The 13,752-nt window shown below is 45.6% G+C and overlaps 1 protein-coding gene across 1 annotated transcript in view; it reads left to right on the forward strand.

Annotated features, from left to right (window-relative positions):
- Window positions 1-13,752, forward strand: part of Auh (AU RNA binding methylglutaconyl-CoA hydratase) — a 113,784-nt gene that overhangs the window by 22,892 nt on the left and 77,140 nt on the right. The window contains exon 4 of the mRNA XM_059262937.1: window positions 9,089-9,175. Coding sequence (XP_059118920.1) covers window positions 9,089-9,175 — 87 coding nt within the window. The remainder of the gene's footprint in view (window positions 1-9,088; window positions 9,176-13,752) is intronic.

Raw genomic sequence — 13,752 nt, forward strand, 5'->3', positions numbered from 1 at the left:
GGAACTTCAACAACAAGAAATGATGCTGGGAGCTAGAAGTCAGAATCGTACAAGGAGGGGTTCACAGAAAGAGCCAGACCCAAGAAACTGAGAGGGACATGGTCACTTAGCTTACCTACTGTGGTGCCTCCAGAATCACAGGCCTGCCAGCCCACTTAGAGATACTGGGGGATGCCTCACCTAGCGATAATGGTGGATGCATCTTGTCTGTGGTCCTTTCCTAGCAATGGCAGGGCAGCTGACACCAAGAGTTTTAGGTTTCATCTGCTCTTGCCTTTCTCCTTCTCCATCACCACCGCCCCACGACTCCTTTGCTCTGTCAGGCAAAGCTCAATTTCTCCCCGGACTTGGTGCACACGGTGCTTGGAAAATGCTTGCCTCAGATTTTATGTCCTACTCACCTAACCGCCCATTTTCCTTCTGTAAAAGTTTACTGATGCTGTAGAGTTGGCTCAGAAGTTAAGAGCACTCACTGCAGTTGTAGAGGACCTGAGTTTGGTTCCCAGCACCCACGTCAGCCTGTAGCTCCTGTGGCATGCACTTACCTCACATGTACACACACACACACACACACACACACACACACACACACACACCCCTGAAGATAATCAAAGTAAGTCCATCTTGCTGTTGGAGGTGGGGCTCTCACTGAAGCTGGAGCGCGTTCACTCGGCTGAGCTGGTTGGGTACTGAGCTTCAGGGATCCTCCTGGTGCCCTCCCCATTATGGAAGTGTGCTTCCAACTCAGATCCCGGTGCTTGAGAGACAGCAACCTTCCCACTCCACACCTTTCTGTTTGACAGATGATTAGTAGCTTGTTTGTGACGTGTTGAGCGTAGTGCAGGGTTTACAACATTGAAACACAGTCCTAAAATGCTGTTTTGAAAAGTGTGTAGGTCATTTTCCCTCCAGTGTGGTTGTGTTGCGGTTCAGATTTAGGTTTCCTGTTTCATTTTATTTTGAATATATAAATATTAACATGGTTTCAGAAGTTAGAACTGCAAAGGTAGCATCTTAGAAATAAATGTCTGTAGTCCAACTGATGTACCTTTACATTTTCGTTTTTTGAGACAGGGTTCCTCTGTGTAGTCCTGCCTGTCGTGGAACTCACCCTGTAGACCTGGCTGGCCTTGAACTCATATCCTTCTGCCTCTGCCTCCCAAGTGTTGGGATTAAAGGCAAGAGCCACCACCGCCAGGCTTGCATGTTTACTTTTGTCAGTTAATAGTACATTCTAGAAATCATTCCATGTTTAGTTCCCAGAACTGTGAAGATGACCTCTGTGAAAAGGAGGGGAGTGGGACTCCGTCCGGAGGAGCCTAGTCAGTGTCCCTGTGAGTGGAGTCACTCATCCTGAAGTAGGACAGTAAGGCTTGGGTGCCTAGCAGAAGCAGAAATTGAGAACAAGGCCACTTTGAGGAAAACTGAAGTGCTGTTCATCAGAGCCTTGAGAATCCTGCACCACAACTGCCCTTTGCTTTAGCAGGGGCCCGCCTCAAGATTTTGTTAGGCAATTTTGTTTTCGTTTTTTTTTTTTTTTTTTTTTTTGAGACAGGTTTCTCCCTGTAGTTTTTGGTGCCTGTCCTGGATCTCGCTCTGTAGACCAGGCTGGCCTTGAACCCACAGAGATCCACCTGGCTCTGCCTCCTGAGTGCTGGGATTAAAGACATGCACCACTGATGCCCGGCTGTTAGGCAATTTTTTAAAGATGGGAACTTTCTTTATGTTTAATTAGAGTCCAAGGAGTGTATGTCCTGGAAGAGATTCAGGCAGCTCGTTCACAACAAGTGTTGCTGGGGACTTGGGAGGCACCAGGCCCTGCACCAGAGAGTCCTTGAGAGCCTTGCCCCTTAGCTTCACCCACTCGCTCTCTGTCTCACTTCACACTGTCTAGAAATTTCCTGTAATAACTAGCCTAGTGCAGCAGGCTTTCTTGGACCGTGAGCCCCCAAATCATGACACAGAGACTTATTCTTATTATGAATGCTTGGCCTTAGCTTAGCCTTGTTTCTAGCTAGCTTTTTTTTTAAACTTAACCCATTTCTGTTAATCTATGTGCTGTCCCGAACGAGGCTCGTTTACCTCATCCATGTACTGTTCATCCTGCTTTCCTACTTCTTCCTGCTCCTCTTTTCTCTCTGCTTATCCTTCCTCTGCCTAGTTATTGGCCATTCAGCTTTTTGTTAGACTAGTCAGGTGCCTTAGGCAGGCCAGGTAAAAAGCAACACATCTTTACATAGTTAAACAAATGCAGCACATCTTCTTAACATAGTTAAACAAATGCAGCAGAAACAAATGCAACACATCTTTACATAGTTGAACAATTATTCTGCAACATAAACAAGTGCAACACATCTTTACATAGTTAAACAAATGCAGCACATCTTAACATAGTTAAACAAATGCAGCAGAAACAAATGCAACACATCTTTACATAGTTAAACAATTATTCTGCAACATAAACAAATGCAACACATCTTTACTTAGTTAAACAAATATTCTATTTCATAGCAGCCTATTCCTTAGGGCCCCCACTGATCAAGGTCACCTCCCTTTTTTTTTTTTTAGATATTACAAGCGTTTATGTAGCAAAGTTTCATAGAAAATGTATGTGACCTACTGTGTCATACTACAAAAGGCCCTTTGGGTTGCAGACCTGGAGCTCTCTGCTGAAAAGCCAGTCACTCTCAGGCTTCTAACACGTTCTGTCACCTCCTGTGGCCACTGTCCCATTGTTTCCTGTGGCCCACTAGTGCCATCTCCACACACCTACTGTTTATAATTCCTGGAGGGATCAAAGCTCCTCAGTGTTCGTGGACATGGCATACCAACATTTCATTTCAATGATAACTTCTTTTCTATAACTCTCTTCAGCTTGGGAGGGTGGACCTTGTTCATGGCAGCTCCTGGGCAGGCTTGGGCATGGCTGTGAAGGAGGAGGCAGCCGTGAACACAGGCGCTATGGCTTAAGGTCACATCCACAGAGTAGAGATAGAATTTCAGTAGAATCAGGTTGTCACTGTTTTAACTGACAGCTGGTAAGTGATGAGTTTGCAACATCCTGTGACAGAAAAAACTCTCAAGTGACCCAGAAATGTGGCCATCGGATGGCCAGAAGATAGTGACTCTGAGTTTGTCTGAAATGCCTTCATGGCCTCCAGATGCTTCAGCAGCTCCAGGCCGCACCCATGTGTGGCTTTGTTGATAGAATATTTTTGCCTTAATATAGACCGGAGCCTTCGGGCTACTGGCTTAGCTAACCAGGGCCTACCCAGAGGGGCCTGGGGGTTGAGGGTTCATGTTCAGACAAGTGGTCAGGAGCTAGTAAAGGACAAAAGCTAGCAGATGGGAGGGGAGGAGGGAGGAGATGGAAGTAGGGGGTTAGTAAGTCCCTACCCTAAACTGTCTACTGAGGGCTAGGTCGAGTGCTTGATTGCCGTGCACAAAGCTTTGCTTTCTCTTCTGTAGTGCTTTCTATATAAGCCCAGCACTTGGTGGAGATGGGAGGTCAGAAGTTCAAGGTCATCCTTGGGGCTTAGCAAGTCTGAGGTCAGCCTGTGCTTCTTGAGACACTGTCTCAAAACCTCAAAGGGAAGCCTGGGCTGGGGGTGAAGCTCATGGAACTTTGGGAAGGGGCCTGGTGATTCTTGTAGTTTCTACTTTCTCAGTCTTGTAAGTTTTGTTTACTTCCTGAGTTTGAATAGCTTCCCTTCTCCCTCCAGGAGAGGAGGCTTCAATTCTGTTGCCAAGCAACAGGAATGCTTGGCTTCTGTGCATTCTTCCCTAAAACTTCCCAGACTTCTCAGTAGGTTACAGGGTTGAGCATGCTCTTTCTGAGTTGCCCCTCGTATACAAAGGAAGTCAGTCTGGATCTGTGCTTTATTGCTCCAGGGAGAGGGAAAAGCCTGTGAGTTACAGAGGAAGGCATATAGAAGAATGATATTGGGCACTTCATTGGGATCCTTATTCTGGTGATTTCCAATCCTCCACTTTCAGCATCAACTTTTATAGGTTGTTCAGTATTGACATGGACTGTAAGATATTTCTTGATGGCTGTGATTATTTTCCCCAGCAGTCAGTTGAATGATCCTGCTGTAATAAAACTCCTTCCTGCTTACTGTGGAATATTTTTCTCAGCATGAGTCAAATCGAAAGTAAACCCTGCCCCATTCTAGCAAGAAATGCTTTCCATACAAGGCTTTATGAAATGGTGAGATGATGGGAAGATGAAATAATGGGAAGATGGGAGATGGTCCTGAACAAGATACATTTTAAACTACAATGTTACATTTAGTCTTTTATAGTTACTAGGTTTGTAGTTTATATATAATGTGGTCAGCTGTATTAATAGTTTTGCTAATGAAATTCAATCAGAAAGAAATCTTACTTAAGGCTACAGGGAACTTAATAACACTTTAGTACATGTTTATTGGTAAAAACTGTGGTGGGTTATGAGTAAAGGTTTCCAAGCTCGGATCTCGGTTTCGTCAGCTCAGTTTGAAGCTGCCGTGGTGACTGTCGGGAGCCCAGGCTGCTGTGGATGCCACTGTGCTGGCGGTGGGGCCTTTCCAGATTGTCGTGTCTTGGCAGGGGGAGTGCCTCTCTTCCAGAACGGCTTCATTCTGTAGTGCGGAGAGCACTGCTCTCCAGTCCGGGAGAGCTGCCTGGGAGTGAGGGCAGGCTCTGAGCAGAGGCCCGTGCCTCTCCTTTGCACGTGCTGTGGAGACAGTGGGCGCCACACTGCAGCACGACTCCACTGTCTGTTGCTCTTCTTCCCCTGCCCTCTGTTTCTTGACGCAGGTGGTTGATTACTGTACCAGTTATTGAGAGCGGGCTCTTAAAAGTCAGCTGTGATGGGGCTCTGTCACTGTCTTCTGACAAGTTTCCCTCATACTATGTGAATCAACAACTTAGAGTTCTTTGGATGTCTTAAAGTGTGTGTGTGTGTGTGTGTGTGTGTGTGTGTGTGTGTGTGTCAGAACCAACATGCATGAACCACAGCATGCTTGTGGAGGTCAGAGGTCGGGTCTCTCCTTCCACTTGGGATCTAGGATTGAACTTGGGTCGTCAGGCTTGCCCAGCGAGTGCTTTTACCCACAAACCAGTAGGTTATCTTACTTGTCACAGAACAGTGGCCTCTGGCTTGGTGTGCTTTCACCCTTTGCTTTAGCCGTTCTTTGTCCTGTATGTTTTAAGGTGCTACCTTAAAAGCAATATAAAATAAGATGGAGCATACATGGAAGCTGGAGGTGAAATTTTCTGTTGATTGATGAAGACACTGTGACATTCTGGTGAGACAACACAAGCTTCAGGATTAGTTGTGAAGGCAGTAGCAAAGTTTGAAAAGATGAGCCCTTTGGGAACGCTGCAGGCAGGCCTCAGTGAAGGAGGGAAACTCCCTTCACTGTGCCTTTAAGAAAGGAAGCAGAATCGAGGTATCACTGCAAGCTAGAGGCCAGCCTGGTCTACACAGTAAGCTACACTCTAAGACCCTGTCCCAAGAAAACTGTGACCATGAGCAGCTGCCACTTTGATGAGTTCACACCCTAGGTATCAGCAAGGTCCCAGGTCGGGGAGTCCACCTTGCTGAAGGTTCCGGTGGTTATGAGTAGTCATCACCTAAGATAGGCGTAGTGGGATGCCCTGGGGTCCTAGAACCCTGGCTGGGGCAGCAGTAGAATAGGAAAGGACAGACACAGCACGGTAAAGCTGATGTCAGCTGGGGTCACAGGAGAAGGCTTAGCTGTGTAGGCAGGAGGTCTCTGAAGAGGAGCAGTCTCAGGTGTGAGCACCCCGGAGGAAGAAGCTGCAGTTGCTAGTCTTTGCTGCATCGTTCAGTTGTTGCCGTTCCTCATGAGCCTTGTCCTTATGGGTAACAGAATGGCCAATTCCCCATGAGTCCAACAATGCCCGCTCACACAGAACTTCACTTACTCAGGGCTTCTTCTGCTCTCTACAGTGATACGTGATGTCCTTACTTCCTCAGTAGACCTTTGCAGAGTTGAATGCAGCTTTTATATACACCGGGAAATTAAAAACATCCATGTAGTCTGCTTTGTGTGTCAGTCAATCCACTACAGTGGTCTGGCAAAGAACCCACAGTGTTGTTGAGGTAGGGTGGTGGTTGTTGTCTTAGCCAGCTTCCGTCACTGACAGATCTTGGAGATAGTCATTTATGAGGAGAGATGGTTGTTCTGGCCCAGAACTGTGGAAGTTTTCGATCCATGACTGGTTGAGTGGATGGGCAGGCAGCAGGAGCATGTGGGCAGAGCAGTTACTTCTCAGTCAGGAAGGAGAAGGGTTCCCTCACGGGTGTCGTCCCAATGACTTAAACACTTCCTGAGAGATCCCCATAACACCATCCTGGGGATGAAACCTTGTCAGTGTATATCTTTGGAAAACTCCACAAGAGTGAGTGGATGTTAGTTTTCTTAACCCCCTAAACCACAGCTGTTAGGTAATGTCCATGTTATTGAACTAGATTTAATAACCCATGCTAAAAGTGTTGATGTACTTCAGAACATCATGCCATGCATGATAAATATGTATAATTTTACCAGCTTAAGGTACATTAGTTAAAGCTACAAACAAAAATGCACTTTAGGGCTATAAAGCATGCATAGTGGGTATGTGGGGTTGGCGGGTTCATCTGTAACAGTGTACCGTTAGGATGGGTGTGTGCTCCGGTCATGTGGGGTTGGCGGGTTCATCTGTAACAGTGTACCTTTAGCATGGGTGTGCTCCGGTCATGTGGGTTGCGGGTTCATCTGTAACAGTGTACTGTTAGGATGGGTGTGTGCTCCGGTCATGTGGGGTTGGCGGGTTCATCTGTAACAGTGTGCTGTTAGGATGGGTATGTGCTCCGGTCATGTGGGGTTGGCAGGTTCATCTGTAACAGTGTACCGTTAGGATGGGTGTGTGCTCTGGTCATGTGGGGTTGGCGGCTTCATCTGTAACAGTGTACCTTTAGGATGGGTATGTGCTCCGGTCATGTGGGGTTGGCGGGTTCATCTGTAACAGTGTGCCGTTAGGATGGGTGTGTGCCCCTGACAGGACTACCTGTACTGTCGTAGTGCTTAGGGTTGGGCAGCATGTGCTCAGAGTTGGTCTTGAACCATTTTTGGATGCTTGAGACATCTTCATAATTAATTTTTCCATGAAGAATTACAAAGTAACGAGGAAGGAAGATGTTACGGAGGTCTTAAGATGGTTAAAGTGATTCGTACATTTGCTAAAGGCGGAGTGGGTGCCCCAGTTCAAATGGAAGGTGTTCCTGGCTCTTCCTGCCGGTTTGTTAGTTTTCGGTTGCTGGAGCTGCTCGTCTCACGTCTTGGTTCTGCAGCTTCCTCAGCCTTCCCAGAACTGAAGAGAGTAGGGGCTGGCTGTGGTTTGTGACTTGGCCAGAGGGAATGCTGTGGTTGCTTTGGTCTTTTATCCAGACCACTAGAACTTTCTCTGTTATGTGCAGTAAGGCCTTTTGCTGTTTGGAGTCTCTAGAAACTTCTCCTTTGCACTGGCAGCTTGGGCTAACTGATGCGGAGGCCAGCTCTCCATCTGTCTGGCGTACACTGTAGCTTTCCCACTAACCTTAATCATTGCTGGGCTTCTAAAAGTATTCATTTTTGCTTTATGGGTGTTTTACCTGCATGTGTGTGAGTGTGTACTGTAAGCATGCCTGCTGCCCACAGAGGCCGGAGTATGGCATTGAATTCCCTGGAACTGGAGTTACAGGTGGTTGTGAGCCAGCATGTAAGTACCAAGTCTAGGTCCTCTGAAGGGCAGTAAGTGCCCTTAACTGCTGAGCCATCTCTCCAGTCTGGCTTTTGTTTTGAAATTGAGAGGTTTGTGCCTCATCTCTTCACTAGGACATTTAGAGGCTCCTGTAGAGCTATTAATTAGCATCTTTTCAAAATTGTACCTAGATGAGTTCTCTATCTTACCTGAGCAGGATTCATGGTACCATAAAACGGTTATAATGGAAACATCAAAGCTCACTTTTAAATTTAATTTAGTGTATGTGCTCCACAAGGGTAAGGACTTAAGTTTGGAACCTTAGTGCTCTTGAAAAAAATCTTAAGTGTGAAGTTGTGTGTGCAGTTAGGACTGGGTACTGGGGATGTGGAGACAGGAGGATCCCAAGAGCTTGTCCGCACTTATGCTCGTAATTGTTTTATTTAAGTCCCTTTTATAAGAGTGTGTCCTAGGTCTGTTAACCGTCTGTTAGTGCTGTTCAGGACCTTCCTTGTGCTGCACTGCATTGTATTGCCTGTGCTTCCCATTGTCTGTCCTGAGATTTCAGTGACATGTGTGCTGAGAACTGGTGGATTGTGAGGCCTGTACTGAAGTGATTCCAGTTCTCCTCCCACGGGAAGGTGCGTGTGTGTGCAGCTCCCCCGGGTATATGCATAGTTGTAGTCTACAGTGAGTTAAGGAGAGAGTGATCAGCCACGTCAGTGCTGGGTACTTAGTTTGTTTAGTGGGACAGCTTTTGGTGAAACCCTGTTTGTTGAGTTCAGAATGAATGACCCTCTGAGGAACTCCTGAGGTTTGTTTTTATCTGTTCCAAATCTAGCATTGTTTGATAAAGCCATAATTATGAAATCATCACTTGACTTTAAGCCAGCATTTCTCAGGTTGCATTTACAGTCACCATGGTGACTCATTGTACTTTGCCATTTTCACTGCTTTGGCCGTGAGTCCAGAGCGGAGGTGGGTAAACCTCCAGCATCTCTTCAAGATGCAGGTGACAGCACCAATCTGAAGTCATTTGTGACAGTGTCATTGTGTTTGTGACTTTAGTGAATAAACGAGTGCTTGAGTTCTTGTAGAGCAGCAGCAGTGGGTGTAACATGGTCTTCCTCTGAGCATGAAGGGTGCTGAGAGCAGAAAGCTGCAGGATACTGCGGTGGACCACCTGATCAGCATGGACAAACAGGCCTTCTTTCCTTCTAGCATCATCACTGGGAAGGACATGCAACATATAAATTCAGTGGGCCTTCATGTGGCATTAGTCCTGAGTAAATGTCTCATTTTTTGCTTTACAATTGTCTTATGTCACCATCTCACTTGTAAATACAATGTCTTGCAGGTGCTGACCTTAAGGAAAGAGCCAAAATGCATTCCAGTGAAGTTGGTCCCTTTGTCTCCAAGATACGAGCAGTAATCAATGACATTGGTAAGTGCGGTCACATCTTCTCCGCATGCTTAGGATGGGCTTTATGTCACAATTGTCTTCCTGTGCTGCGGTCAAATACATAGTTAGATAATCAGGAGCTATGGCTGCTTAAGCACTTTATGTATGATATTTGAAAAGATACGTGAGATATGAGGACTTGAGTTTGATCCCCAGAACACATGTGAAAAGCTGAGTGCAGTGGTGTATGCCTGTGCTCCCAGCACTGGGGAGGCAGGACCAGCCGGCCAGTCTAACCTAATTGGTAAAGGTCCAGGCTCAGACAGAGACTGACTCTGAAAGTAGGTGGAGAGTGATTAAGGAAGACACTTTGCCATGACCTCTGACCTCCACCCACATGTACACACACGGGCACTTCAACCAATGTGTACACACGCAAACACACACACACACACACACACACACACACACACACACATTTCCTCTTTTTTTCTCCTTTTTAAATTTTTGATTCGTAGATTGTTGACCAAGAGTTAGGCAAGGTGATGCAGAGTCTAGATGAGGCAGGAGGATAGGATTACAGGTGAGGCCAGCTGAGATTACAGTGAATTTGAGGCCAGCCCACCAAACCTCTTTCTCAGAAAAACGAAAGGAAAAAACTAATAACTGAAAGATAAAGAAGATTGCTAGTTATTGCTCTTAAAGCTACTGTCTCAATATAAATAAAATTATACACATCGATAAATCTGACAGCATTAGTAAAATTAGCCTTGCTGGCATTCCATCACTTTGTTGTGAATCCAAAAGGACAAAAACTGGTAAATAACTTAAAAAAAAAAGGGGGGGGGGACCTGAACAGCAGGACTGTCAGGTTTGATTTAATAGACTCAACTGTAAACCAAAGAATGTGTATCATTCTTTCAGAATCTTTGTAAACTATGCTGAGCCAGAATCTAAAGTCAGTTAAATTTTCAGAAAATGGACACATAGAGACATTGTTCTTGGTTCACAGGACAGTAAGTTAGAAACAAATAGGTAGATTTAAGAATCATGTACTTACATGTTTAAAAGGAACCTGGGCTGAGTTATGAGTCAGAGGAGAAGCTGTGAGCGATAACTCAAGGACTCAATGGTTACATTACTGTATGTCCAGATCGTGAGACTTGGGGTAAACACTTGAGGGAGATTCTCAACCTTAAGTTCATGTCAGCGAGAGCAAGCCCACTGATCATAGATAGCAAGGCATCAGCAAAGGTTAAAAGCTAAGGAAGTGTCAGGAAAGCATCAATGAAAGGACCAGAAGTCAGTGACACACGAGAGTGACAGCCTAGGTCAGGCCACTCCTGAGAGCGTGGTGCATACTAACATACTGCAGATGGACCAGGCTTGGTACAGAAACCGCAGAGAAGGTGAAGGCAATAAGAAAATGTCATGGCGAAACTCAATGCCAATAGATGTGAAAGACGAAACTGAACCAGCTGTGAAGACTGTGACCTCTTTCCTCCGCAACCTCTCCTCTATCCCCTGCCATGCCAGACCCACAGCAGGCTCAGCTTAAATGTCAGGGACTTAGATCTCAGGTGTCATGGGAGCTGCTGGGAGGACTCTTTACACCCTGTACCAGCCTTTCCATGGACAGTACCACGGGAGTCAGCTAATGAACGTATAACAGTTTTTATGCCCAAACCCAACAGAAATGGTAGAAACAAGCTGATGTCTGGGAGTTTGGGTAGGACCTGCAGATTGAGGAAAAGACAAAGTTGGGTGTTTCTAGGAATGTAAGGGTGGTTTCCATTGGAAAAAGCTAAATTTAATTCATGACATTAGGCAATTAAAATAAAATCATATGTTCACCTTATATAGTGAGAAAAGCACTTGAAAAATGTTAGTCTGTATTCATGGAAAAGCTTAGTGAATGGGAATGAACTTCTTCAGCCTGAGCCAATACCTGTTTCTTCATGGTATTCAGAGCTGTCCCCTGAGCTCAGAAGCAAGCTGGGAGAGACTGTGGCGGCCTCTGTCAACATCGTTCCGAAGTCTTGCCTCTGGAAAAAAGAGGGAAACAACCAAAATAAAGACTGAAAAAGAAAAATCAACACACCAAAAGATCGAATCATTAAAAAGTAGAATAGTGTGGCAAGATGGTAGGGCAGGGGACCCGTGTGAAAAGTCATCAGTTGTTTCCCTACGTCAGCAATAGGCAGAAGCTGTCATTGTCAATGCCCAAGAAGACGGCATCATCGGCTCAGAAGTCTTAGTGGATCTAGGAGCACAGGAAACGTGCAGTGACGGAGCTGTCTTGTGAGATGGGGTGTGTAGTCAGGTGCACTGACTTTAGTTCTGGCTCCGATCTCTGAGGGACTTGAGTAGAGCTAGGGCCCCAAGTCCCCAAACAGAAAGGACAAGGAGCCTCGCTGAAGTGATGCTGCAGACTATTCAGTAGACACAAGTCAAGGTGCTGAGCTGCTTGCTGTGGGCTCACGGGTGGCCAGACCCCTCCAGGAGAGGCAGCAGACGGGCCTTATTGGGGAACGGCAGAATATGGGAACTGTTAATATGCCCAGAAAGGAAACTCGAATTTAAGATGGAGTGAGTGAGTTTCTTTAAAAAGGGAAGAAAAGATGAATCAATTCTGTCAGCATTAAATATAAGAACATCAGTTTATTAAATTGTCCTGGGAGAAATACTTGAAACAGCTGTCAGAAGATCTGTGTATATGTGAACACACACACAAGACTGATACATAGCCTGGAAGCCTGTGAGAGGATAGATACTCTGGGAGAGTGGATGCAAAACCCCCCCCCCACCCACCCAGAAATTGTTTGCAGTTTATACCTGCTGGGAAAGAGAAAACCAGTTTTCTATAGTGGAGAGGCACTGGCTGTATCAACCACCCTCCAGGGCAGACCCCATGCCCAGGAATAGTTGGACAACACAAAATGAACTCCATGGTCTGTTTGTCTATTATTTTTTGTGTGAATATTTTGTTTTGGCATTTTTCTTTGTCTTGCTGGGTTTTTGTTTTTTTGGGGGGAGGTGAAAGGGGGAGGGAGTAGGAGAGAGTGTGAGCATGAAATTGGGTAGGTAGGGAGGTGGGGAGGATCTAGGACTTGAGGGAGGGGAAAACATAATCAAAATATATTGTATGAAAAAAGAATTTACATGAAAATGTCCCTCACGCTCTAGGACAGTGGTTCTCAACCTTCTTCCTAATGCTGTGACCCTTTTAGTACAGTTCCTCATTGTTGTATGATATTTTGTGTTCTGTCAAATGAAGCTTGCCTGGAGAACAGAGGGCAGAGCTAGCCACTAGTTAACCATAGAGGCCAGGCAGTGGTGGCACACACCTTTAATCCCCGCGCTAGGGAGGCTCATGCCTTTGATGAGCACTAGGGAGGCTCATGCCTTTGATGAGCACTAGGGAGGGAAGTGGAGACAGGAATATAAGGCCGTTGGAGACAGGAGCTGCCCCATTCAGTCTGAGGATTTGTAGAGACAGGCGGACCCATTTGGTCTGAGATTTCATAGAGGTAAGAAGTTTCTGGTGGCTGCTGCTCTGCTCTGCTCTTCAGCTTTCACCCTCAATGTCTGACTCCAAGTTTTTATTGTTAAGACTAATTGGGATCAAGCTTGCTTCACCTCATGTTGTGGTGACCCAACCATGAAATTTATTTTTGTTGCTACTTTATAACTGTAATTTTGCTACTGTTATGAATCATAATGTAAATACTGTGTTTTCTGATTGTCCTAGGAGACCCTGTGAAAGGGTTAAGACCCACAGGTTGAGAATAACTGCTCTAGGGGTTTACTAACTGGGTTCAGCCTCACTAGTGGTCACAGATTTGTAAACTGCTCGATCTCAGTGGGGGTTGTTGTATACCTCAGATCACCCAGGCGTTGATGCCTGGGGTGCGTTATAAAATTACAGCTCTCCCTGACAAGATGGCTCTGTGGGTGAAGGTCTGCAGTTCAATATCTCAAACCCACATAGTGGAAGAAGAGAATTGATTCTAGCAAGTTGTTTTCTGACCTCCACACATGCACATTCCTTGTACGCATGCACATTCCAAACTGTACATAAAGTAAAATGTAAGTTAAAACCCATCGTGTGACTCTGCGTTTTGTGGATGAACTATCAGAAAGATTACTTGGAAAGTTTCCTCTCACAGATACTCTGTGGAGTGTAGCACTGACTTACCATCATTTTGTTATAGTCTCTGCCATGAGGGTCAGAGTCTCTGGTGTGACATCCTAAGGCATGGGTAATGTGTCTGAGTTGGAAGTGCTGTTTGTCTTTTATCCACTTAACCACTGTGTTCATTTTAACTGCATACAGTGTTAAACTAAGGACACAGATACAGCCTACAGGAGCTCTGCTTCTTGGACTGGTACCCACTGAGTAACTTCGGTTCTTATTGACTGTCGTCCCACTTTATCAAGAACCTCTGTTGGATAGTTTCATAGTGGTGCTGGCATGCACACTGAGGCTGAGTGCTCCCCATGTGTCTACGTTCTTCGCCATGTGATAACTTAGCCTTTGTTTACACTGCACTGTGCTAAGAGTTACTTGGTGAAGAATAGTTTTGAGTTTGCACAGTTAGTCTTTATGCTCACTGTGT

Source organism: Peromyscus eremicus, chromosome 5 (genome assembly GCF_949786415.1).
Source record: "Peromyscus eremicus chromosome 5, PerEre_H2_v1, whole genome shotgun sequence".
NCBI classification, from domain to species: Eukaryota; Metazoa; Chordata; class Mammalia; order Rodentia; family Cricetidae; genus Peromyscus; species Peromyscus eremicus.